Source organism: Phocoena sinus, chromosome 8, assembly GCF_008692025.1.
Source record: "Phocoena sinus isolate mPhoSin1 chromosome 8, mPhoSin1.pri, whole genome shotgun sequence".
In the NCBI taxonomy this organism is placed as follows: domain Eukaryota; kingdom Metazoa; phylum Chordata; class Mammalia; order Artiodactyla; family Phocoenidae; genus Phocoena; species Phocoena sinus.
Genome location: NC_045770.1, coordinates 62,470,425 through 62,495,249, shown reverse-complemented (window position 1 = coordinate 62,495,249; position 24,825 = coordinate 62,470,425). Strand labels below are relative to the sequence as shown.

General features: G+C 50.4%; 2 protein-coding genes across 8 annotated transcripts in view; one reads left to right on the top strand and one right to left on the bottom strand.

Annotated features, from left to right (window-relative positions):
* The first annotated feature begins 676 nt into the window (after positions 1 to 676).
* On the top strand, positions 677 to 11,219 carry LOC116758337 (NADH-cytochrome b5 reductase 2). The gene is given in 13 exon segments (XM_032641164.1): positions 677 to 691; positions 2,744 to 2,786; positions 2,789 to 2,934; positions 3,205 to 3,277; positions 6,020 to 6,124; positions 6,397 to 6,489; positions 6,492 to 6,537; positions 7,151 to 7,227; positions 7,941 to 7,958; positions 7,961 to 8,004; positions 9,131 to 9,230; positions 10,112 to 10,120; positions 10,123 to 11,219. Coding segments are annotated over 13 exon segments (930 nt in total). The 3' UTR covers positions 10,284 to 11,219.
* PPFIBP2 (PPFIA binding protein 2) overlaps positions 8,332 to 24,825 on the bottom strand; it is a 159,223-nt gene continuing 142,729 nt past the window's right edge. For 2 of the 7 annotated variants that reach the window (XM_032639341.1, XM_032639338.1), the window contains 5 exons: positions 24,500 to 24,688; positions 23,348 to 23,461; positions 21,063 to 21,128; positions 17,317 to 19,924; positions 8,332 to 9,126 (listed from right to left, as the gene is read on the bottom strand). In XM_032639341.1, the coding sequence (XP_032495232.1) occupies positions 19,856 to 19,924; positions 21,063 to 21,128; positions 23,348 to 23,461; positions 24,500 to 24,688 (438 nt within the window). In that variant the 3' untranslated portion in view covers positions 8,332 to 9,126; positions 17,317 to 19,855. Of the gene's footprint in view, positions 9,127 to 17,316; positions 19,925 to 21,062; positions 21,254 to 21,904; positions 22,044 to 22,741; positions 23,462 to 24,499; positions 24,689 to 24,825 lie in introns of those variants that run through there. The other 5 variants (XM_032639342.1, XM_032639344.1, XM_032639337.1 and 2 more) reach the window with 4 other exon arrangements.

The window sequence follows — 24,825 nt, the reverse complement described above, 5'->3', positions numbered from 1 at the left end:
ACTGTGGGACTGTAGGAGATACCCAATGTAGGTGAGTGCTTTCAGCGAGCAGTCCTCGGAGATAGGGTAAAGGAGGAATGGGTTATAAATAAGCGTTCTCTAATCAGATAAATTGCTCGGAGAGCCTCTCTGGCAGTCAAGGAGCCTTGTTCAAAAAGGGCTTGACCCTGCTTGGTTACAGGCAATCAAGCAGGGAGGCCGAATGCCCATTTGGAATGTGTGCAGTTCTCTAGACTCTCAGCTGCAAGGACCCAAGGACTTTGGATGATTTGGGTGTCCTCTTCTTCCTTCTCTGGCTAGATGGTAATTTTCCGGAAATCTGGCGAAAATAAGAATTTTAAAGGGTTTGTGTCTCAAGAGGAAGGATCCCCTAGGGATCTGTGATAGAGGTAATGGGGAGAGACCTACCCAACAGAGCCATATACCCTGCCCCAGGATGGCAAGTTAGGGCAAGACGAACCAATACAGAAGATGTGCTTTTGGACTATATCCTAGAGTCGGCAGTGCTGCAGGGGTCAGGGCTGTGAGTGTGTTTTACAGTGTGCCAGCTTACATGGACATTTGCTTCCAGCCGGCAGGATACCTAGTGCTCACCTACCCCGGTCCGTCACCGACTTATCCTTTCACAGGAGTCCTCCAGTGGAGAGCGCCCTAGTGGCCTTTAAGTGCTCGACCCATGCCCACAGTTGTGGTAAGTATTTCCCAGAACATCAGGGCAAACAAGACCACACAGAACAGAGATTGAAGTTTCACCCTGATCAAGAACAGAGACTAGGGCTTACGTTGCACACACAAAACAAAGATGTTCTTACCGTGTGGTGGCCTGGAGGGCTTCCCGTCCAGTCCATTCAGGCAAACAATTGTCCAGTCTCGCCTCCCCCGTTATCAGAGCATTGGCTCAATTTAGACAACCAACCGTCCAGTCCGGTCTTCTCGGCAGAGGTCTGGCTCCAACCACGTGGCCAGGATCCTTGCCCTTAATTAGCCAACCCCTACAACCGCCATTGGCCTTATCGACCGAAGTGGGGTCAGCGCCCCCTGTGTTGGGCATCGCCTGGATACTACACCAATCTGTAGCAAGTGTCCTTGGAGACGTGCTGGGGTGGGGGTGGGGACTTAACCTGGGGAGCACCCCGCTTGACTCTTGGCTGCTTTTTGATCTCAGGCTTAATTTAGTAACCTTCACTGGCTCAGGGATCCAGAATTGGAGCAAACTGGCCAGTTATTTAACTTGCCTTGTGGGCGAGTAAGCCCTGAGTTACCAGACAGAATGGGACCCCCACTGGACGCCAAAATTTGTTACCGAATTAAGTCGTATGGGCCCTGCTCCAGCCCTAGCCCAGTGGAGGCTCTCTGCCTTGGCGAGGGAGGGTTTTTTTTCTGTTTGGGTTCAAGTAGGCGAATAACAAAACCCAAGCTGCGATTGACCCAGCACAGTCTTCATTCAGTGGCCAAAGAATGGAGAGGTGGGAACTAAGTTCACAGATCAAATTCTCACCCAGCTGGTGAGAGGGGTTTAAAGAGTAAAGACAGCGGGAGGAGGAGTGAGGCGAGCCATGTGGAGGCATGTGCAATAGTCTACAGGGGAAGGGGTGGGGCTTTTTCTGAGGGACTGGGGTGCCACCCCCCTTTTTTGGTCCTTAGTGTCAGGTCCTGGCCACCAATAGGTGCATCATTTAATATGCTAATGTAGTAAGATGAGACTCGGTGTGTTGGAGGTCAGATTCATTGCCCTATTGGTCCCAGCTGGTTCCATCTGTTTTTTTTTTTTTCTTTTGTGTGTGTGTATAGCTTCCTTTTCTTTTCTCTGAACCCTTCAAGTTAAAAATTTATGTTCACTCCTGCTAACGGTGGGCGTTGGTGGGTTTTTTTTTTTTTTTTTTTTTTTTTAAATTTATTTATTTATTTATTTACTATTTGGCTGCATTGGGTCTTCGTTGCTATGCACAGGCTTTCTCTAGCTGCAGCGAGCGGAGGCTACCCTTCGTTGAGGTGCGCGGGCTTCTCATCGCAGTGGCCTCTCCCGCTGCAGAGCATGAGCTCTAGGCGTGTGGGCTTCAGTAGTTGTGGCACGAGGGCTCAGTAGTTGTGGCTCACAGGCTGTAGAGCGCGGGCTCAGTAATTGTGGCGCACGGGCTTAGTTGCTCCGCGGCATGTGGGATCTTCCCGGACCAGGGATCGAACCTGTGTCCCCTGCATTGGCAGGCGGATTCTCAACCACTGAGCCACCAGGGAAGTCCCGCGTTGGTGGGTTTTGAGCAAAGACCTGGAGCAGCTCTGGCAACAGAGGTACTCACCCCACCCCTACCCCTGCCTTAGCCAGACCTGGAAGAGGGGAGTGGAGGAAGCAAGCCCCATCCCTCTTAGCTCAGCAGCTAATACCCCCTCCCTAGCTCTGTCCCTGGGGGTTGGGGCCCTCATTCCAAATTGTGTACTGGAAGCAGCATCCTCACCCCTTCCACCTCAAGGAGGGGACCGCCGGGGCTTGCACCCTTGGCTGTAGCCAGGATAGAGGCAGATGGGCAGGAAAGGCCTGGTGACATTAGCACTCCTGAGCCATCGGACTGGGAGTTTAAAGCATCCCTCCTGTCTAATCTGTAGCTGGCCCCTCCCAGCCTCCAGGTCCACCGGAGGCTGAGCCTGCCTTCTAGTTCAGTACCTTTACCTCTGCCTAGTGTCATTTAGGCACAGTCCAGCTTCATACATGCCCCTGGTGTGGAGTGGGTGCCTCTGGGCCTGAGAGCTGTCCTGCCCAGGGCAGGCAGGACCTGAGGTGCCCTGCTCACACGTGTCTGGTAGGACACGTCCCTGCTCCTCGCCATCACTGCGCTCCTGTTGGCCCTGAAGAACAAGAATGTAAGGAAGAGGCGTCCTATCACCTTACAGCACCCTGAAGCCAAGTTCCTGCTGCCCTGACTGAGAAAGAGGTGATGGGTCAGGCCCTCCCCCTCTGCTGTCAGGGGCAGGATTGCGGGGGGGGGGGGGGTGGTGTGGTGATGGTGATGTGAGAGGAAGACAAAGCGGTGGGGAATGTGTTGGCTGGGGAGGCCAGGGCAGTGGGATGGGCATTCCATGGCTTCTAGTTTGCTCCCCACTGCCACTGTCTGTGTATGTGTGCTGGGAGCTCCTTTCCCAGGCATCTGAGCTGCCCAGCAAACCTTCCAGAAAGCTGACTGAGCCTGCCTCTGTTTTCTGTTTTATTAGCAAATCAGCTACAACACTCGGAGGTTCCGCTTTGGACTGCCCTCGCCGGACCATGCCTTAGGGCTTCCTGTAGGTGAGTGGAGTTTAGTGTCATCACCAGGACCTGGGCCTTGTGGGCACTCTGCTCCTATCAGAAACTCAGCTGAGGTGTAGAGGTTGCCCTGCTACCTTTCCTGAGCCACATAAGCTCAAAGAGGTAGGGAGATAGGCTTAGGGACGGTCCATTCCCTTTCTCATTGTTCCATTGGGGCTGACACAAAAGCTATATCTTAATGAGCATTGAAAAGAACTGAGTCTAGAGGTCAGAAGGTCTAAGATCCCATTGCCAGCTCCTTGCTGGGCAATCTTAAGCAAGTCCCTCAACCTCTCTGAGACTCTGTCTATGACATGGGTTTCCCAGGCCTGTCTGCTACTTGCATTGTTGTGAGAACTAAGGTGACTGATGGATGTGAAAATTCAGAAAACTGTAAAGTGCTGTGCACTTAGGACGGATGGGGAGGAATTGATGTTCCCCTACTGTCAAGAGGAAGGCCCAGAAGTTTTGGAGGGGCAGGAGGGGGTTGGTGCCCTTCCCCTCCAGTACGTGGATTCTCAGCAGGGACCTCAGACTCATGCACGAAAGGAGGGACCATTGTGGATATGAGCCCTAGCAGTCCTAGAGTTCCGAGTTATCCCATTTCTAACCTGTACCACCACCAGGTGGCTGAGTCAGTCTTAGCGCTCTGCTAGGCCCACAGCCTGAAACTTTGTGCTGCTTGCCTTCCTGGTGGAGATCCTCATCCATAGCCTACTTGTCCCTGGGACAAAAGCTTGATGTCACCTCTTCAGGTGATGAAATTACCCACTAGGCAGCCAGCCTGGCCCCTGAGCCTCCTTGCTGCTTCCTCTGTCCCTTTTCATCCGTGAAAGCTGGGTGTCAGCCTGCCTTCCATTCCCTCTGCCTGGCTGGTGAGACCAGCCCTATTGGCAAGAAGGCAGAAGAATAAAACCTCTGAGAAACAGAATTTCTTAGAAACTGTCATGACCCACTCTCTCCTCAGCCCTGGTGTGGGCAGTGCACAGTCAGTGCACAAGGTAATTTAGAGGCTTCTGGGAGAGTCTGCTGTGGAGGCTCGGAGATCGCTCATGCTTGCCAGCCCTGCTGAAATGAAGCTGGTTAGAGATGCCGTCTGCGGGACCAGCCGGGCAGCCCCGTTTTCTCTGAGGCTGCTGCCAGGCCAGGCCCAGGTTGGCTGCATCTGAAAGAGGCTTTCTAAGGTTTCCAGTATCAGATGAGTTCTCAGCAGGAAGCTGCCACAGGTGTTTATTCCTGGGTATCCCTGGTTCCCAGCCAGGGCATAGCCAGAGTCATTGAGCCTGTCCTTTCTTTTCTTTAATTTTATGGAAGTACAGTTGATTTACAATGTTGTGTTAATTTCTGCTGTACAGCAAAGTGACTCAGTTACACATATATATATTCTTTTTCATATTCTTTCCCATTATGGTTTATCACAGGATATTCAATATAGTTCCCTGTGCTATACAGTAGGACCTTGTTTATCCATCCTAAGCCTGTCCTTTCTTAACCCAGAGCATTTGCACCTCAGGCTTCGGGGCCCCTCAAGACTGGGTTTTGCCCCTGCAGTGCCCCCTCCTCCTTTTCCTCCTTCCCTCCCTCCTGCCCCTTCTTCTGCCCCTTCTCCCTGGGTCTCTGCTATGTCTGCATATGGTCTCTCTCTGTCCTGTGCACACACAGCTTCTACCCCCTCAGATACTCTGGCTCAGAACTTCCTCTTGCCTTTGTCTCTTGGCACCCCCTTTTTTTTTTTTATTTTTGCGTTACGTGGGCCTCTCACTGTTGCGGCCTCTCCCATTGTGGAGCACAGGTTCCGGACGCGCAGGCTCAGCGGCCATGGCTCATGGGCCTAGCTGCTCCGTGGCATGTGGGATCTTCCCGGACCAGGGCACGAACCCGTGTCCCCTGCATCGGCGGGCGGACTCCCAACCACTGCGCCACCAGGGAAGCCCCTTGGCATCTCTTGATTGCAGCTTCTGCCCTCACCACTAATTGCCTTAGTCACTGAAGTCTCCCATGTTGGATGCAGCAGAAATCTGAGTGGCCTAGCCCATCATGTGACACTGGATCGTGGAGTCATGATCCACAGGTCTCTGGCCACCCTGGTCTGTTCATGTCTACCCTGGGGGGACAGAATTACATGGTTCAAAGCTTCACTGCTGCCCTTCAGCAGAGCCATGGGCCAGGGAGACACAGTGCTGCTGCTGGAACTCATGGTCCATGGATGTCTAAATCCTGGAGCCCTGCATACCTGTGAGACCAGGCCTGCTCCATGCCAGGGGGACAGGATACAGATGAGGGAGCTGTGATTCATTCATAGACCCCAGTAATACATACAGTTTAGGAAGAAATGACTTTACGAAGGCAACATATTTTGCTTTAAAAAGGAAACACTTTTCTGTAATTTTTAATGCTCAGCCTCCAACTTTAATTAGCTCTTCCTGCCCCACAGAGCACTTTGACACGGTAAGCCTGCACCGACAGTAGGCTTCCTGTGTGTGAAGCTCACAGCTACGCTGTGATGGAGTCAGGGCAGGTATATGGGGTGAAGTGACTTGTCCAGGCTTGCACATGGAGTGATAAGGGCAGGCCTAGGATCTAGGCATCCTGGACTTGGGCTTCTTCCCTGCTTGGCCTTCCTCCCATGCACCTGTCGCGCTATGCACCCCCTCCACCACCAAAGCTCAGTCCTTTAGAGAAATCCTTGGTCCTGTTTAGGCTGGCCCTGCTCAGTCTTAACATTTGGTGCCTTTTCTGTAGGTAACTATGTTAATCTCTTGGCCAAAATGGATGGTGTGTTGGTGGTCAGGGCTTACACGCCTGTGTCCACTGATGAGGATCTAGGCTTTGTGGACTTAACTATCAAGGTAAATGATGCCCGCCATGTCCAGCTGCCTCACCGTCACAAGCTTGTTCAGGGTGGGTGGAAAAGGGGCACGTACTCTGGACAGGGCTTCCCAGCGATGTCATTTAACAGTGAAGCTGTTGACCTAGTGAAGTCTTTAGGTGTTGCTTTAGAGCAACCGTGAGTGCAGAGGATTTGCTCTTCCTGGTTTCTGGTAGCAAGTGTATTCTTGAGTTGTGTGTGGCTGTGGCCTCGGGGCTGAAGGTGTGAAAACCATGCTGCCTTATTTTTCAAATCTACTTCAAAAATGTACACCCTAATCATCCAGAAGGGGGGAAGATGACTCAGTACTTGGAGAACATGAAAACTGGGGACACATCCTTTTTCAAGGGCCATCCGGGCACCTGTTCTATCATGGGTCAGGTACTGGGGGGTTCACACTGGGCCTCCAGCTAGGAGAAGAAGATGCCTATGGTTGTTCCATTGTTCTAGAAAGCTCCTCAGATTTGAGTCACATGGGCTTGTCCTTGAAGTCTTCATACATTCATTAACACACCCACTTTATGAGATTATAAGCTCCCTGAAGGTAAGGGAGTGATTTGGTGTTTCCTCATCACTGTATCTCCAGCACAATGCCTGATGCACGAAAGGCACTTGCTGTTGCTGAGAAATGGAGGGTGGGTGGATGGATGGATGGAATGCACACTCATCCATTTGCTCACATGCTCATCACTTACTCGTTCGCTGCTGTGGGCGAGAGAGCTGTGTGACACTCCATGTTAACTTCAGCCTGTCTTTCTCCTTCCTCAGAAGAGAAGGTGCAGTTATTCCCCCAAGGGTGCCCAGGCTCTACTCCCACTTTGGGCCCCGGTGGACCAGGGCTGGCTAAGGAGGCCACCCTGGCTTGCTCCTCTGGTTTAAAATGGCATAGCCACTCGCTTAGGTGGACTTGCTTCCTGGGAGGCCCAAGGAACTCAGTGATGTTTTGCGGGCTCCCAGTCAAGAGCCGTAGACATCAGAAGTATCCTCTGTGTTTTTCAGGGAAGTTTACGTTCAACATACGAAACGAGTGAGCTTGAAAACAAACTGGTCCATCACCTGGGAATGATTGCTGGGGGCACAGGTAAGAGGCTACTGGGGGCTTCATCCACAGGGTGAGCCCTGAGACCTTTCTGACTTTGGAGTCATTTGGTCCTAGAAGGGGTGATGTGAGAGATTCCTTCCCTGGCTCTTTGAGATGGGGATGCAGGGCCAATGACAGGTCTTGACACTGACCCTGGATGCCCTGCTCTCCTTAACCAACATGCTGGCCGCCCCACGAGCCCCTGGAGCCTCTAAGGTGAGGCTGGGGGCCAGGCTGGGCAGGGCCACACAGGCCCCAAGGGCTCCTGGATCCTGTTCAAGCCTGATGCTCCCCATCCCTTGAAAATGAATGCCTGAAAGATGAGAACAAACGTGTGAGGAGAACAACGTGCCAGGCACCGTAACGGGCACTTTTTAAACTATCACATTTACTTGCCATTAAATCTGTTTTACAAATGACACTGAAGAGCTCAGACAGGTGCCTGACTCACCTTAGTCCGACAGTTAGGGAGCTAGATGTGAAATGCAGTCGTTTCAAAGCCAGTGCTGCCATGTGAAAATGAGAAGTGCTTTCGATGGATTGTTGCATTAGAAGGGAAAACCAAAACGAAGGGTGGTTCTGCCCTTTCAGTTCTGGGGACAGAAGTGAGAGAAGTAATCGGGGCCAAGGGAGCTTGTGAAGCTGCTGCAGACCACAGACGGTGAGCACCAGAGGGGAAGGGAAACCCGGCCTGCCTGCCAGCTGTGTTCCAGGGGTTACGCCCCTGCTGCAGCGCCCAGCGGCAAGACCAGGATGTCCCTCGTCCGTGCCAACCAGGTCAGTTCTGCTGAGTCAGCCTTGAGCGAGGCAGGAAAGTTCCACTGTTTGCTGAGCTGGCCTCTGCATTCTTTCCTCCCCACTCCCGACGGTCATGCTGCTCGGGGCGCCTGCAGCTATGGGAGGGCTCACTGGCCTCAAGTAGGGCTGCTGGCAGCCATAGAAGCTGAGTCCAGGCCTGTTTTTCCATTTGTTTTTGTTTTTTAACTCTGTCTCCCCAAACAACCATAAGCACGAAGCTTTCCTTCTTTCTTTAATATATAATTCTGTGCTTTTCCCAGTGTAAAATCATAGAAGCCTTGCCCTTAGTGGAAATGTCAGAAAATATGGAAGCATATAAATAATTTACTTCTTTTTTTGTTTGCTCTATACATGCTATATATTCACAATTATATATATGTTGTTTTTCATTTTTAGTTTTTTTACTCAACATTACCACGCAGGCATTTTCTTCTCATTAAAACTCTTTACAAGTATTCCCATCAGTCTATATCAAGTCGCACCATCATTACTAAATCTCCTCCTCCATTCAGGTTGTTTTCAGTTTTCACAGTTATAAATGATACAGTGAGGAATAATTGTGCCTAGGCTGAGATTATTTTGTTAAGCAGAATCGCAGAAGTGGAATTGTTGGGACAAGGATCGTGACGGGTTTTACGGTCCAGGTCTTGTGTGCAGCATCTCTGAGCCTGCAACAGATCTTTTGGCTTTGTGCACTTTCCCCAGCGGACGCTATAGCCTCTGTCTTCCTCTGCTGTAGCTCTCCAGTGCCATAGATTATATATATCGTGTCATATATCACTGCCTTAGCTGCTCGCATTCCCTGCAGGAGATCCTGGGCCAGTCCGGTTTGCCTTGCCTGGCGCTCAGGGTGGATGCAGGAGCTGGGCTGGGACCCCCAGTGTTCAGACACAGCCTTCCAGCTGGAGGGCAGTCACCCAACGCCTCCCTCCACCAGAGGGCGTTTGTTGTGTCGGAGCCTCAGCAGAACTCTGGCTCAGAGTCTGCAGGGAGCACTCAAGCTAGAGTAGGGTGGCCGGGGTGGGAACGTGCTGACCTGTGTACTGAGTCTGGGGAACAAGCGGGATGCCCTGGAGGGGTGAGGCTCGTGTTGCTTCTTTTCTAGACACAGGAGGAGATCTTGGTGAGAAAGGAGCTTGAAGAAGTTGATAGAACTCACGCAAAGCAGTTCAACCTGTGGTACACCCTGGACAGGCCTCCTGTTGGTAAGGTCCCCGTTGTCCCCACCGTGGGTCAGCTCCAACCCTTGACCCAGTCAGGGGCCAGTCCCTGGGTTGGTTGGTTCTGGGCTGGGTGGCTGAGGCCTTGGACTATGTCTCTACTTGGGAAATGCAGGAATTTGAGGGAGAGAGGATTTGGGATGACCTGCTTGTAAGGGCGGTATCGGGTAGGTGTCCGATATCTCAGCGGCACTCCACGCACTACTCTGAACGTCAGGGGGGACCCTGAGGCCCCGGGCCACCCTGAACACCCACTCCACACGGCATCCCGCAGAGCCATCACTCACACTGCCTCCTGTACGGCCACTGACCCTTTCACCCTGCACCCCGCACCTCACCTAGGACAGCAGTCCTCATAAGCTGAGCCCCGGCCGCCACCGCACACGCCGCACCCCGCAGAGCCCTCACGCTGACAGGCTGCCTCTCCCACTCAGCGCTGAGCTGTGCCTGCCTCGTCGTACAGCTCACTGCCCAGCAGAGGGCGCCACCCAAACGAGCCAGTCCCCAAACAACCACACACCCTCTGCGCGGCACAGCTCCTGCTCACCGCCTCGATTCACGCCACACCCGGGTGCACCTGTCTCAGGGTGGCGTTCACCCACGCCGGTGCTTACAGCAGACAGACACCAGCCAGGGACTCAGAGCCCCAGCAGTGAGCCTGGGGTCTGGGGTAAGTACTGAAAAGGGCTCTCTGGGGCCCCCACGTCCTCTACTCCCAGCTTTCTGCGGAGAGCAGTAGTGCAGATGTCTAAGCCTTGGCGCATAGCCTTGTGTTCCTCTTCCCGGCTTGAGGGAGGGCGGGCAGGGGGCCTGGGGTCAGGGATGCAACCTGGCCCCCGCAACAGCTTTTTTCTGCTTAATCTCAGGCTGGAAGTACAGTCAGGCTTCATTACTGAGGACACGATCAAAGAGCATCTCCCTCCTCCTGGGAGGTTCTCGTTCATCCTGGTGTGTGGCCCACCACCCCTGATCCAGAGAGCCGTGCACCCTAACTTGGAGAAACTGGGTTACACCAGGGACATGATTTTCACCTACTAATGCCTCCCTTGCTCTTAGCAAATTTGCCTGGTCCCGTTCATGTTTTACAGTGAGCTCAGCTTCACCATGTTATACTGGGAAGTGTTCAAAAGTCCCTTGTAATGCATCTTTGTGTATGCTGGCACTCCTTCCTCTCTAAAGTAGCTTCTGAGGCCTCCTTGCTTGAAGAGCCTTGAAGGAATTCCATTTCAGTATCTTTTTCCATAGTTTACTGAAATAAAATTCAGTGCAAAGCAGATAGCCATTGAGTGTGGCTCTGTGGGGGACCTGCCAGACAGGTAGAAGGCCTTGGCCTGCCCCACATGTGAATTGGCATCTTGTGTCCTTGGGGGGGTCACAATGGTCAAAGATACTGGGGCAGAACTCCAGGAGAGAGTCCCCAAGGGGGGGTCGTGTCAACTCCCAATTTCTCTTTAACCCCTCTTTCTAGAGTGTTGTTTTTAAGGTCACACCTATCAGAGGGCTCAGGCACCCTCCATGTGCACTCTTTCTTCTCTTGTAGGAGACCCTTGAAATGGAAATGGTGTTAAAAATACACATCAGGGCAATAGTCAACGTGGGCTCCAAGAATCCTGGACTCCCTGCACTTTACACCACAAATGGAGGTAAGGGGTGCTTCTTTGTTAAGGATCCTCTAAATGCCAGGCCCAATTCTGGTGTGGTCAGGTAGGGGTGGTTAGTACAGAAGCTTCTGAACTTGCAAACAAAATTATGTTCCTAAGGCTATTCCTCAAATCGTTCATATTTATTGCAAAGGGTATAAGTGTTCACTATCACCATCTGTTGTTTGTGGTCAGGATGACATGCTGTTGCTTTGTTATCTGTGCCTGGATAAAATCACTTATAATCTTGATTTTTTTTTTAATTACTTCTGCTCTTGAAGTATAGTTGATTTATAATGTTTCAGGTGTACAGCAAAGTGATTCAGTTGTGTGTGTGTGTGTGTGTGTGTGTGTGTATATATATATATTCTTTGTCAGATTCTTTTCCATTATAGGTTTTTACAGGGTATTGCATATAGCTCCCTCTGCTATACAGTAGATCTTTGCTATTTTATATATAGTGGTGTGTACCTGTTAATCCCCAATTCCAAATTTATCCCTTCCCTCCCTTTCCCCTTTGGTAACCATAAGTTTGCTTTCTATGTCTGTGAGCCTATTTCTGTTTTGTGAATAAGTTCATTTATATCATTTTTCTAGAATGCACATATAAGTGAGATCATATGATATTTCTCTTTCTCTTCATTTAGTATGTTGCTGCAAATGGCATTATTTCATCATTTTTTATGGCTGAGTAATATTCCATTCATCTGTTGATGGACATTTAGGTTGCTTCCATGTTTGCCTCGTGTAAATAGTGCTATGAACACTGGGGTGCATGTATCCTTTTGAATTAGAGTTTTCTCCAATATATGACCAGGAGTGGGATTGCGGGAACGTATGGCAACCCTATTTTTAGTTTTTTTGAGGAACCTCCATACACTTCTCCACAGTGGCTGCAGCAATTTACATTCCAAGCAACAGTGTAGGAGGGTTCCCTTTTCTCTACACCCTCTTCAGCATTTATTATTTGTAGATATTTTGATGATGGCCATTCTGACCAGTGTGAGGTGGTACCTCATTGTAGTTTTGATTTGCATTTCTCTAATAATTAGTGATGTCGAGCATCTTTTCATGGGCTGTATGAGCTGCTTGTATATTTTGGAAATTAAGTCTTGTCAATTGCACCATTTGCAAATATTTTCTCCCATTCTGTAGGTTGTCTTTTTATTTTGTTTATGGTTTCCTTTGCTGTGCAAAAGCTTTCAGGTTTAATTAGATCCCATTTGTTTATTTTTGCTTTTGTGTCCATTACTCTAGGAGATGGATCCAAAAAAATATTGTTGCGCTCTATGTCAAAGACTGTCTTGCCTGTGTTTTCCTCTAGGAGTTTTATAGTATCTGGTCTTACATTTAGGTCTTTATTCCGTTTTGAGTTTATTTTTGTATATAGTGTTAGAGAATATTCTAATTTCATTCTTTTACATGTCAGTGTCCAGTTTTATTGAAGAGACTGTCTTTTCTTCATTGTCTATTCTTGCCTCCTTTGTTGTAGATTAATTGACCATAAGCACGTGGGTTTATTTATGGGCTTTCTATCCTGTTCCATTGATCTATGTATCATTTTTTTTTGCCAGTATCAAACTGTTTTGATTACTGTAGCTTTGTAGTATGGTCTGAAGTCAAGGAGCGTGATTCCTCCAGCTGCACTCTTCTTTTTCAAGATTGTTTTGGCTATTCAGGTTCTTTTGTGTTTCTGGATGAATTTAAAAATTTTTGTTCCAGTTCTGTGAAAAATGCCATCAGTAATCTGATAGGGATCGTACTGAATCTGTAGATTGCCTTAGGTAGTATGGTCATTTAAACAATACTGATTCTTCCAATCCAAAAACACGGTATGTCTTTCCATCTATGTCATCCTCAATTTCTCTCATCAGCCTATCAGTTTTCACAGTACAGGTCTTTTGCTTCCTTAGCTGGGCTTACTCCTGGTTATTTTATTCATTTTGTTGCAATGGTGAATGGGATTATTTCCTTAATTTCTCTTTCTGATATTTCATTGTTAATGTATAGAAATGCAACAGATTTCTGTGTATTAATTTCGTCTCCTGCAACTTTACTGAATTCATTGATGACTTCTAGTAGTTTTCTGGTGACACCTTTAGTATTTTCTATGTATAGTATCATGTCATCGGCAAACAGTGATGGTTTTTCTTCTTCCTTTCCAATTTGGATTCCTTTTATTTCCTTTTCTTCTCTGATTGCTGTGGCTGGGACTTCCAAAACGATGTTGAGTAAAAGAGGTGAGAGTGGACATCCTGGTCTTGTTCCTGATCTTAGAGGGAATGCTTTAATTTTTCACTGTTGAGTATGATGTTAGCTGTGAGTTTGTCATATGTGGCCTTTATTTTGTTGAGGCATGTACCCTCTATGCCCACTTTCTGGAGAATTTTTATCATAAATGGATGTTGAATTTTATCAAAAGCTTTTCCTACATCTGTTGAGATGATTGTATGGTTTTTATTCTTCAATTTGTGAATGTGGTGTATCACAATGATTGATTTGTGGATATTGAAAAATCCTTGCAGCCCTCAGATAAATTCCCTTGATTATGGTATACAATCCTTTTACTGTATTGTTGGAGTAGGTTTGCTAGTATTTTCTTGAGGATTTTTGCATCTATGTTCATCAGCAATATTGGTTTATAATTTTTTTTGTGATATTTTTGTATCAGGGTGACGGTGGCCTCATAGAATGAGTTCAAAAGTGTTCCTTTTTCTCCAGTTTCTTGGAGAATAGTTTCAGAAGGATAGGTGTTATCTCTTCTCTAAATGTTTGATAGAATTCACCTGTGAAGCCATCTGGTCCTGGACTTCTGTTTCTTGGGGGTTTTAAAATTACTGATTCTATTTCAGTACTGGTAATTGGCCTGTTCATATTTTCTATTTCTTCCTGGTTCAGTCTTGGGAGATTGTACCTTTCTAAGACTTTGTCCATTTATTCTAGCTTGTCCATTTTATTGGCACATAATTGCTCAGAGTAATCTCTTATGATCCTTCATATTTCTGTGATGTCAGTTGTAACTTCTCCTTTTTAGCATATCTAATTTTATGGATTTGAGTCCTCTCCCTTTTTTTCTTCATGAGTCTGGCTAAAGGTTTATCAATTTTATCTTCTCCAAGAACAAGCTTTTAACTTCATTGATCTTTGCTGTTTTCTTTGTCTCTATTTCTGCTCTTTATGATTTCTTTCCTTCTACTAACTTGGGATTTTGTTTCTTCTTCTTTCTCTGATTGCTTTAGGTGTAATGTTAGGTTGTTTATCTGAGATTTTTCTTGTTTCCTGAGGTAAGCTTGTATCACTATAAACTTCCCTCTTAGCACTGCTTTTGCTGCATCTCACAGGTTTTGGAATGTTGTGTTTTCATCTTCATTTGTCTCCAGGTATTGTGATTTCTTCATTGATCCATTAACAACCTCCACGTGTTTGTTTTTTACAGTTTTTTTTTTTTTTCTTGTAGTTGATTTCTAGTCTCATAGCCTTGTGGTTGGAAAAGATGCTTGATATGATTTTAACTTTCTTAGATTTACTGAGACTTGTTTTGTGGCCCAGCACATGATCTATTCTGGAGAATGTTCTGTGTGCATTTGAAAAGAATGTGTGTGTATTCTGCTGCTTTCGGGTGAAATGCTCTATAAATATAAATTAAGTCCATTTGGTCTAATGTGTTATTTAAGGCCTGTGTTTCCTTATTTTCTGTCTGGATGACCTGTCCATTGATGTAAGTGGGGTGTTGAGGTCCACTATTATTGTTACTATCAATTTCTCCTTTTATGTTTACCATTTGCTTTATATATTGAGGTGCTCCTATGTTGGGTGCATATATACTTACAATTGTTATATCTGCTTCTTGGATTGATCTCTTGATTTTAACAGTCTTTAAAGTCTATTTTGGCTGATCTAAATACTGCTACTCCAGCCTTCTTTTGATTTCCATTTGCATGGAATACCTTTTTCCCTCCACTCCCTTTCAGCCTGTATGTCTCTAGATCTGAAATGAGCCTCTTGTAGGCAGCAAATGTGTGGATCTTGTTTTTGTGTCCATTCAGTCACTAAGTGTCTTTTGGTTGGAGCATTTACTCTATTTACATTTAACGTAGTTATCAATATGAATGTTCTCATTGCCATTTTGTTAATTGTTTTGGACTTATTCTTGTAGGTCTTTTCCCCCTTCTTTTGCTCTCCTGTAACTTGATGCCTGTTTGGATTCCTTTTTCTATTTTGTGTGTATTTCTATTATAGATTTTTGGTTTGCAGTTACCTTGAGGTTTGTGTATAGCAGTCTGTACGTATACATAATTGTTTTAAGTTGCTGATCTTACTTTCAAATGCACTTTAAATACGCTGCAGTTGTACTCTCCCCACCCTCACAATTACTCTGAGATCGTATTTTACATCTAATTGTTTTGTTTGTCCCTTGCTTACTGTGGATACAGATGGTTTTACCACTTTTGTTTCTTAACCTCCCTGCTAGCTTTGTGTGTGACTGATTTCCTACCTTTACCGTATGTTTGCCTTTACTGGTGAGCTGTTTCATTCCATAATTTTCATGTTTCCTGTAGTGGCCTTTTCTTTTCTTCCCTGGCGAAGTTCCTTTAACAGTTGTTGTAAAGCTAGTTTGGTGGTGCTGAATTCTTTTAGCTTTTGCTTGTCTATAAGGTTTTCGATTTCCCCTTCAAATCTGAATGACAGCCTTGGTGGGTAGAATATTCTTGGTTGTGTTTTTCCCTTTCAACACTTTTTAAATATATCTTGCCACTCCCTCCTGACCTGCAGAGTTTCTGCTGAAAGTTAGCTGATAGCTTTATGGGCATTCCTTCATATGTTATTTGTTGCTTTTCCCTTGGTGCTTTTAGTATTCTCTTTAATTTTTGTCATTTTGCTTCATGTCTTGGTGTGTTTCTCTTTGGGTTCATCCTGTATGGGACTCTGCACTTCCTGGACTTGGGTGACTGTTTCCTTTCCCAGGTTAGGGAGGTTTTCAGCTATTATCTCTTCAAATATTTTCTCAAACCCTTTCTTCTCCTTTTGGGACCCCTATAATGCAAATATTAGTGTACTTGATGTTGTCCCAGCAGTGCACATCCTATCCTCTTTTCATTCTTTTTCCTTTTTTCTGTTCAGCAGTGGTGATTTCCTCTATTGCCTCATTTTGTCTATGTTGCTATTTGTAATTTTATGTATGTGGTAATTATGTTTCTCAACCTTGGAGAGGTGGCCCTCTGTAGGAGGCATCCTGTGCATCCCAGCAGTGCACATCCCTCTTGTCACCCAAGCCATATGCTCTAGGGTCCCCCCAAGAGAGCTGTGTGGATGCTTCTGTTGTGGTAGACCGACCATGTAGGCAGTCTGGGAGGCTTGGCTGAGCCCTAGTCTGGTTGGTTGTGAAACCCTAGGGTCCTCTGGGGCTAGCGGTGGCTCACTGGTGGGTGGAGTCAGAGTCCCAAAGACTCTGGGGCTGCTGCCCACCCACTGGCAGGTGAAGCCAGGTCCTGGGGTTAGTGCCAGATCCTGGCAGCCAGAGCTGTTTCCTGGGGTCTAGCTGAAGCGCCCAGGGACCCCAGAGCTTATTTGTGGAAGGGGCACCAGTTCCTGACAGTTGAATACGGGGGGTCCTGTGTGTCCTGAAGGTTGCATGGGTCTGCTAGCGGGCAGGGCCCGGCCTGCGTTGGGGAACCAGTTTTCTTGCTTCAGGTGTCTGCCGCCTGGTGGTTGAGGCTGGTCTAGAGGTTTGTGCAGGCTTCCTCATAGGAGGGGCCAGTGCCTGTCCAGTGGTGAGTGGAGCTGGGTCTTGGCCCTCTGGGGGGCAGGACTGTGTCCAGCAGTAGTGAGCCCAGAGGCAGCTGTGGGCTCTTTAGGCAGCCTGTCTGCTGATGGGTGAGGCTGTGTCCCCACCTAGTTAGTTTGGCCTGAGGCATCCCAGGCATTGTCACCAGTAGGCTGTTGGGCGGGGCCTGTCTTGGAGCTAATGAGCCAAGATGGCAGCTGCCAACATCAACCATGTTCACTCTCCTGAGTGCTCCCCAGTATGGCTGCCACCAGTGTCTGTCCCCGGGGTGAACCGCCCCCACCCCCTAGGAGCCCCTTCTAGACCAGCAGGTAGGTCTGGCCCAAGCTCTTATCAAATTACTTTTGCTGTGTGTCCCTGTGCATGTGAGATTTGGCCTGTGCCCTTTGAGTGGAGTCTCTGTTACCCCCGGTCCTATGGGGCTCCTGAAATTAAGCCCCACTGGCCTTCAAAAACAATTGCTCTGGTGGGGCTCATCTTCCCTGTGCTGGACCCCTGGGCTTGGGAGCCTGATGGGCTCAGAGCTCTTGCTCCTGTGGGAGAATCTCTGTAATATAATTATTCTCCGGTTTGCGGGTTGCCCACCTCAGCAGGGGTGGGGGGGTGTAAATGGGAGTTGATTATGTGGCAAGCCCACCCTTCCTACCTGTTTTGTTGTGGTTAGTCTTTAGCTGTAGAAGATCCTTTCTGGTAGGTTCCAGTCTTTTTCATTGATGGGTTTTCTGCAGACAGTTGTGATTTTGGGGTGCTCCAGAGAGGAGGTGAGCTCTGGGTCTTTTTATTCTTCCATCTTGGCTGCTCTCCCCACCCTGCTCTTGATTTTATATAATTCTGATAATGAACCAGAAATATCTGTGGGGATTTTGTTCTCCAAGGTACAGATGTGGAAACTGAGGCTTAGAGATGAAATTACTATCCCCGCAGCAGCTTAGCCTTCGTCTGTCCACCTGTTGAGCTCATCCTTAGTGAGTTTCCTACTCAGAGGAAGACACAATGCTGGGCACTGCACATCGAAGGTCCTACGCTCAGATGTTTTTCTTAAATACCAGTCACAACCATGCTTGTCCCCTGCTTTAAACCTCTCACTGCTTTCACTAGTCCGTATCCGGACACCCTGGGTCCCCAAGATAAATTTCAGGAGCCTGGCTTACAAAGCCTTTCTTGATCTGGCTCCAGCTGACCTCACCTGATTCTTCCTTCCTTGGGCCTCCCACTCTGACCCCATTCTCTGGCCCACTGGTTCTCAGCTAGAGGTGATTTTGTCGGGAGACATTTTTGGTTGTCCCAACTAGAGGGGTGCTATTGGCATCTAGAGGGTAGAGGGAGAGGCCAAGGATGCTGCTAAACATCCAAGAGCACACAGGACAGCCCCGAGCACAAGGACTTACCCAATCCCAAATGACAGCAGTGCAGAGGTCAGGAAATTCTGCTCTCATCATACTGACCTCGGGTACTTCCTTGGATGTGCAGGGTTGTTTCAGGTCCCTCTGCCTGGAGTGCCTTTCCCCTCTGGCATACTTGAGGAAGCTGATTCATCTTTCAAAATTCAAGTAGCACCTCTCCTTGGAGACTTTTCAGTCCTTGTCCCCAGCCCTCCATTAAAAATGACAGTTTGCTCTTTGGGGCTGTAGACACTTCTATTGGAGCACCTGTATCGTTCAGCACACTCTTGTCTGAAACAGATCTGTACTCCCACAGTGGACCATCCCCACCCTCAGGCAAGGACCTTGACATTCATGCCTGTAGCCCCAGTGCTCCTCAGCCCAGAATGGGAGGTACTCAACCTGCACATATGAGGGAATGAGCGGATGGAGAACTTAGCATCATGGATCTCCTGGGCCATCAGAGGGCTAGGACTGGGTCTTACTCCTGTCTGTACGGGAACCCATCCATAGCAGGTGCTCAGTGAGGTTGTGTTGAGGATAGGTGTGGAAGGGGAGAAAGATGACACATTACTTCAAGGTGAGCCAGGAAGTGCTCGGGCCCAAGGTCAGCACCGTGGGACAGAGAGAGACCTCCAACCCTAACAAACACCAGCGAAGGCTTCCTGAGAGAGGCTGGGGCTGTTCTGGACCTCAGCAGGCAGGATTCAGCTTCGTGACAGAGACTAGGAGAAGAGCACATTCCACGGGGAGGGAAAGGCAGGAGCACAGGCTAGAGCGTGGAAGGCCGAAGCTTCAGCTCAGGCTTTTGAACACTAATCTGTGGTAGTTGTGGAACTGAGTTCTTAGCAGGGAACAGGATGAAACAGTGCTCTGGGAAGGTCCCTCCGGGGATGGGGTGGAGAACACCTGGAGGGGACTAACTGGAAAGGAAGGGTGAGGGACCAATAGGAGACCCACCATGGAAATTAGATAGAGATGAGGCCAGAGCTAGAGCCGCCACAGGGAGGAAGAAGGGCCATCGCTAAGGGGGAAGGCTGGTTGGGTGGGGATTGTGTGGCCGGTACGTGTGCAGGTACCTCTCCCTGAGGTAGGGCATACCTGAGATGTGTTGCGGTGGAAATGTTGATTTGGGTGCCTGAGGGCCTTCCTCGGGGTGGCTGGGAGAGGGGGTTGCCGTTTGATCAGACAGTTGCCTCTGAGGCTGAGAAGGGAAAGGCTTCGAAGACGCCTGTGCTCAGGTGCTGGGAGGCCCCACAGCCCTGAGACACCGGGTGGCTTGAGGACAGCGGGAAGGGAGTCCGTTACTCCTTCCCTGCTGTCACTCCAGCCAGATTCCTGGGAAAGGAAATAGAATACGCGTTTCTGTATGGAAGCAGCCCAGGAGGGGGCTTCCTACCATTTCGCCCTGCTCAGAACATTCAGAATTATTTTTCCAGCAAAGCTTTTATGACTCACAGCCCTTCCCCTTGGGTGTAGGAACCCCCAGCTGTCACCAGGGATGGCGTGAGTCATTGAGTCTGTGCTGGCATCTCATCGCCCTCCCCACAAAAGTGGTCTGCAGTCCACGTATAAAAGTACAAAAGGTATAAAAGCTGTGACGAAGAGCACAGCACAGTTGAAGACATGTGGGCCACCTCCTGGACATCTGTTCCACAGCCCCGCTTTGTCCCGTCAGCACCCATGTTGGAGATGCCCTGCAGCCCAGCCTGGGCTCCACGGGTGGCCATGGGCCAGCTTCCCATCGAAGCGGACTCAGGCCATCAGACGTGCCTCTCTAGGCTGCCAGCGATAAGACAGTCATCACCAGTCCTCAGAGCTGGGAGCGGCCAGGCGGGAGTCGGTCAGCAGCTGGTCCTGGCTGAGCATGGTCTGAAAGGACACGGCCGAAGGCACTGTTCAACGGCGTTTTGGTCAAGGCTGCCCTGCGGCCACGATGTGGGAAGCAGCGGGGCACTGGGTGTGGCCCTGACTCCAGCGCCCTGTAAGTTCATGGTGTCCCAGGCACCCCACGTGTTGGCTCAGAATAGACAACACTGTCAACAATAAATTGCTCCTACCTTTAGAAGTAAAGTTGCTATTTCAAGGCCACCAAAGGCCTATAGAAGTGATAAGCGCAAGGCTGGGTGAACGTTTCAGTGTGTGAGCCAAGAAAAAAACAAATTGAAAACAGTGATCTTGTTTGGATTCGGGGAGACCCACCCCCTCCTTGACCATCGTGCCCTGGGATACAGCCTTCGTAACCTGCCTCAGTAAATCAGCAAAGGCCCCAGCGGGCTGGACGCTGTGGCCGGTGGGCGCAGTGCTGGGGCTGTCTAGGAACCGTGAGGCCCTGGAAGGCACAGGGCCTCAACAATGTAAATCTTTTTTGTGACTGGCCTTTTACCACCAGCTCCGGGCTGCCTAGCAGCCTCGCAAGGAGGATATTAGCCCTGCTTGACAGATAGGGGAGCCAGGGCTTGGAGAGAGAGTGACTTGCCCGAGGTCCCAGGTCAGCCTCCCTCCAGAGTACCTCCTCTCCCCTGGTCCAAGCTGCTTCATATGGTATGGCTTGTCCCCACTGGACATGCCAGGATGTGCCCACGTGCCTGTGGTGTCCATGAAGCCAGAGGCATGATAGGAAATATATGTCTCATGGATGGAGAGAGCAGAGCAGTGGCCACCAAGCCAGGGGCGAGGCCTGGGCTTTGGGCTGACGAGGCAGGTGACCCAGAGCTGCTGAGCATCTTGGTTTCCTCACCAGCCTTGGGCCTGGGAAGAGGGCCTGAGACCTAGCACACCTTAGCTGGTTTCAGCTCAAGGCTGGCAGCAGGCCAACAGAGAAGGCCTCTGGGCTGCTTTCCGTCTCGGCTGGTTCAGGCTCCAGCCCCCGGCCCCATCTGCTCTCCGCCAGCAGAGGCCCTGACGCCACAGGCTCTGGAGTAGGCCCGGGGGCTGCCCAGCACCACCCCCAAACTCCCGGGGCCTCCCCAGCACCTGTCCTGCTGTGGAGAGAGGGTCAGAGTCCTACCGTGAGGCGGTGAATGTCTTGGGAGAGGAGCCCTATCTGCATCAGGGTGCCTTCCGAAGGTGCCATCTGTAAAACGGGCAGCAGCCTGGTCAGCACATGTGGACTGAGCTCGTGATTCGCAGAGGTGGCATGCAAGTCCTATCCTGCGCAGGCGTGCTCCGCAGGCGAGCAGGCAAGGAGTGGGCCAGGCCCTGAGGAGTGACGGGTGGAGCACATGCTGCTTCTGTCCCTGGGGGAAAGGCAGAGCCTCCAGTGTCCCACACCATCACACACACACTCTTTGTCCCCACCCCGGCGCCAGCACTAAGGGGACACAGGAGCAGGGCACAGACGGGCCCTGTCAGAGCGACCCTTTAGCACAGGTTCAGTGCTCCAGCTACTTCCAGGAGCAGAGAGGGGCAGGGATGAAGGCCGTCAGGGTGCTGAACACACTGAAAATTTCTGGCACCAGCAGGACCCCAGACACTGATGCCCCAGTATAGGCACAGCTAGGCATCCTCAGGGAGCCAGGGCGTCCTCACTCCTAGGGGCCTGCCTCTTCTCCTTCTCAGGTAAATGCTGGCCTGCTCCTTCTTCCCCAAACCTATTTGGACATTGTAGATTTGCCCTTTGAGGGCATCGAGTATAATCCATCATTCTATAGGTAGGAAAACTGGGGCCCGCAGAGTGATACAGGCCTTGCTCGAGGCTGCACAGAGAACTAGTGACATAATTCCATGCAGGGTTTGCAAGCAGGCACATGCGGAGATTCTCCCACCAGGACACGATAAGAAACAAGGGACAAAGCCCGCCCTGACTGTGGCTCTAAACTGCAGTGCCCAGGTATCAGCCCCGGGGAGCACCTGTCATTCAGTGGTTCCGGCCATGCCAGCTGGCAAGCCTGTGCCCTTATCTCTTGCTGGCTGGACTTCAGGGGAGGCCGGGAGGCCATGGCCTGAGACTCATGGTAGCTTAAGAAGCAAATCTTCACATCGCCTCCATCTGGGACAGAATCAGAGTGTTCAGATTGGGGTGATGAGGCCCTGTCCCATCCGCCAGACAGTTATGATGCTGCCGTCATGCTTCTGCAGACGAGGCCCGGGGACCCAGTAGAGCCAAAAGCTGCACTGGGACTAACTGGGATCTCATGAGCAGGAGCCCAGACTGGCAGGTGTGTCCCTCCCCCTGTCCTTGGCCAGGCCAGGCCTGTCTGGAAGACCCATTACCAGTTAGTCAGCCTCTAAATCAGGAGGACAGGTCTGTTCCAGCTCTGCCAACCCAGACCAGCCCCCACGGGGTTACGGGCCCAGCACGGTCAGTCACAGCGGAGCGGCACAACACGTGAAAGGACAGAGGGCCTTTCCAGCAATGCCACCTGGTCTCGCCACGCCCCCTTCACTAGGCGGCCCATCCCGCTGGAATGGAAACCGACTTCGGGGTCTGCACGACAGATGTGACCTCCAGTCAGGACGTGAGACACAAAGTGCCTCCCAGCTTCACACCGGCCAGTGGAGCCCGAAGCAACACCACAGACCTCCAAAGGATGGGGGTCCCTCCTTGCTCCAGCCCCCTCAACCCAGGACACCCACAAATCCTGACCCAGCTCAGCAGCGCTGGCTCTCGAACTGCACGATGAGCAGCATTCCATCTCTAGCTGCGCCCAACTCACTTCCCTTGCCAAGATTAAAGATGCTGTGCAGTTTGCTTTCTACATAAATATAGGCTTTATTGCCAGAAAGAAGCGACCGCCTCCAAAGGAAGGCGCAACAGTTCCACTGTCACTGGGGCAGAAGTCCCTGCTGCTGTTCCTGCAGCCTCAGTCAAAACTGTGGTCACAGGCCTAAGGCGCTTGGGATTGCCCTCAACGGGGGCACAGCCGAGGGGCCTGAGAGCTCAGCCTCGGGATTGTCCGTGGTCTCTGGACCTGTGTCCAAGCTCAGGTATTGCCACTGGTGCTGAAGGTGGACATTCAGACTTACTGAAAACCTGCAAGCATCTTTATGTCTTTCCTCCTGAGTCCCCAAGGCTGGCCCCTTAGCAAAGATGCAGCTCCATACCTGGCCGCCCTCAGGCTTTGGAGCAAGACTGGCCCACGGGTGCACAATGGCTGGAAAGTTTTCTGCAAGTCATGCACATACACAGGGGGCGAGGTGCAGTTACACGGTGACACGCACGGAGTTACTGTGAGCTCTCAGGACGCACAGACAGTACAGGGGACAAAGGCATCAGCTAATCTGTCCCACCTGGCCCAGTCCATCCAGTTCAGGGGCATCGAGGGGGCTGAGGCCCTGGTAGCCCATACAGACCCTGTGACTGTCACCGACACCGTTGCTGGGCTCCACTGGGCAAACGTAGTCTGTCGATCCATCGAACTTCTTTTTTCTTATGTTTCCAAAATGTGAAAATCCCAGTTTCCTTGGCTAAAACACAGCAGATACAAGACTATGAGAAAGAGATGATCAAGCTAGCGTGCGGCTAGTGCTGACAATACATTTTAGAACAGGCCGACGAGGAGAGGAATAAGGCAAACCGCTTCTAGAAAAACTCTTAACAAAATAGAGCTCCTGTAAGCGATTGCCCTTCTTGGGAAAAGCCAACAGGTAAATCATCGTGAGCAAGTAGAGCTGCTCCTCCAAGACGCCGTGCCTGAAACTCCTGCCCTGCTGCCCCACTAGTGATGTTCACATTCCCCGGGGGGAACTGGGGATTCCCAGAGGCTGCCACAGTCTGGACAGAGGCTGAGCTCAGAGGACTTGGTGTCACACGTGGAGCACCCCCTGCCTTCTGTTCACAGCACCTTGGGAAGCCACACGGACAGCCCTAGGCGGCCCTTCCTCCCTGCTCCAGCTTTGTCCTGAGTTGGCAGGACAGCTCAGGCAGGTGGAACGGGCTTTGTGGGATTCAGAGCCCCAGTGAGCGGCGCTGGTGCTTGGATGACCCCGGGACCTCAGGATGGCTGTGTGCTGGCCACCTCCACAGCACAAGGTGGCCACGGCTGGCTACCCACAGGGACACTCCTTATGTTGGCAAGACAGCTTAGACCAGGACCCCACGTGGCATGTGGAATGCAGATGGGTCTGACCAAATGGAACCCACACTCGGGAGCTTGTCTGCTTTGCACAGCGAGTCAGGGCAGTGTTGGGAGAACCCACACTCGGGAGCTTGTCTGCTTTGCACAGCGAGTCAGGGCAGTGTTGGGAGAGAGGACCCCACGCTGCCTGTATGTCATTTCTGTGTAAAGAAACCTGCGCACCCTTGGACTCAAGAGTGGCCGGGAACTAGGCTAACAGAAGTAACAAAATCAAACCGAAGGTAGAAACCAAGGCAGAAGCCAAGAGAGCCTCCTTGTCCAGGCAGCCCACTTGGGTTTGGCTCCAGGCACTGGGTCAGCTGCTACCCAACTCAAGGGCCAGAAGGCAGGCCCCTGTGGCCACCCCAGAAACGGCCTGGCGACTCACCCGGACTTTGGCTGTGGTGGTCAGCGGCGTGTAAGCAGGTAAAGTCATTTTCTCTCGCTTCTCCTGCTCAGCCTCAGGGCCAATCAAGGCATTGAATTTGGTGGTCAGGTGACGCCTGAGGAGTGTCTTTTGTGGGGGGATATTGAGAAGCATGGCCAGCGTGTCCCCAGTGAAGCGTGGCTCCAGGATCTAAGAAGAAACCACAGACAAGCCACCCCGTGGCGACCACCGGTGGCTCTAGGTGATGACACTGAGAAACAGGCCCCCAGGAGCCCGGGTGGCCCCAGGGCAGGGGCTGAGGCTCATCCACTTGTCCTGTGTCCCCC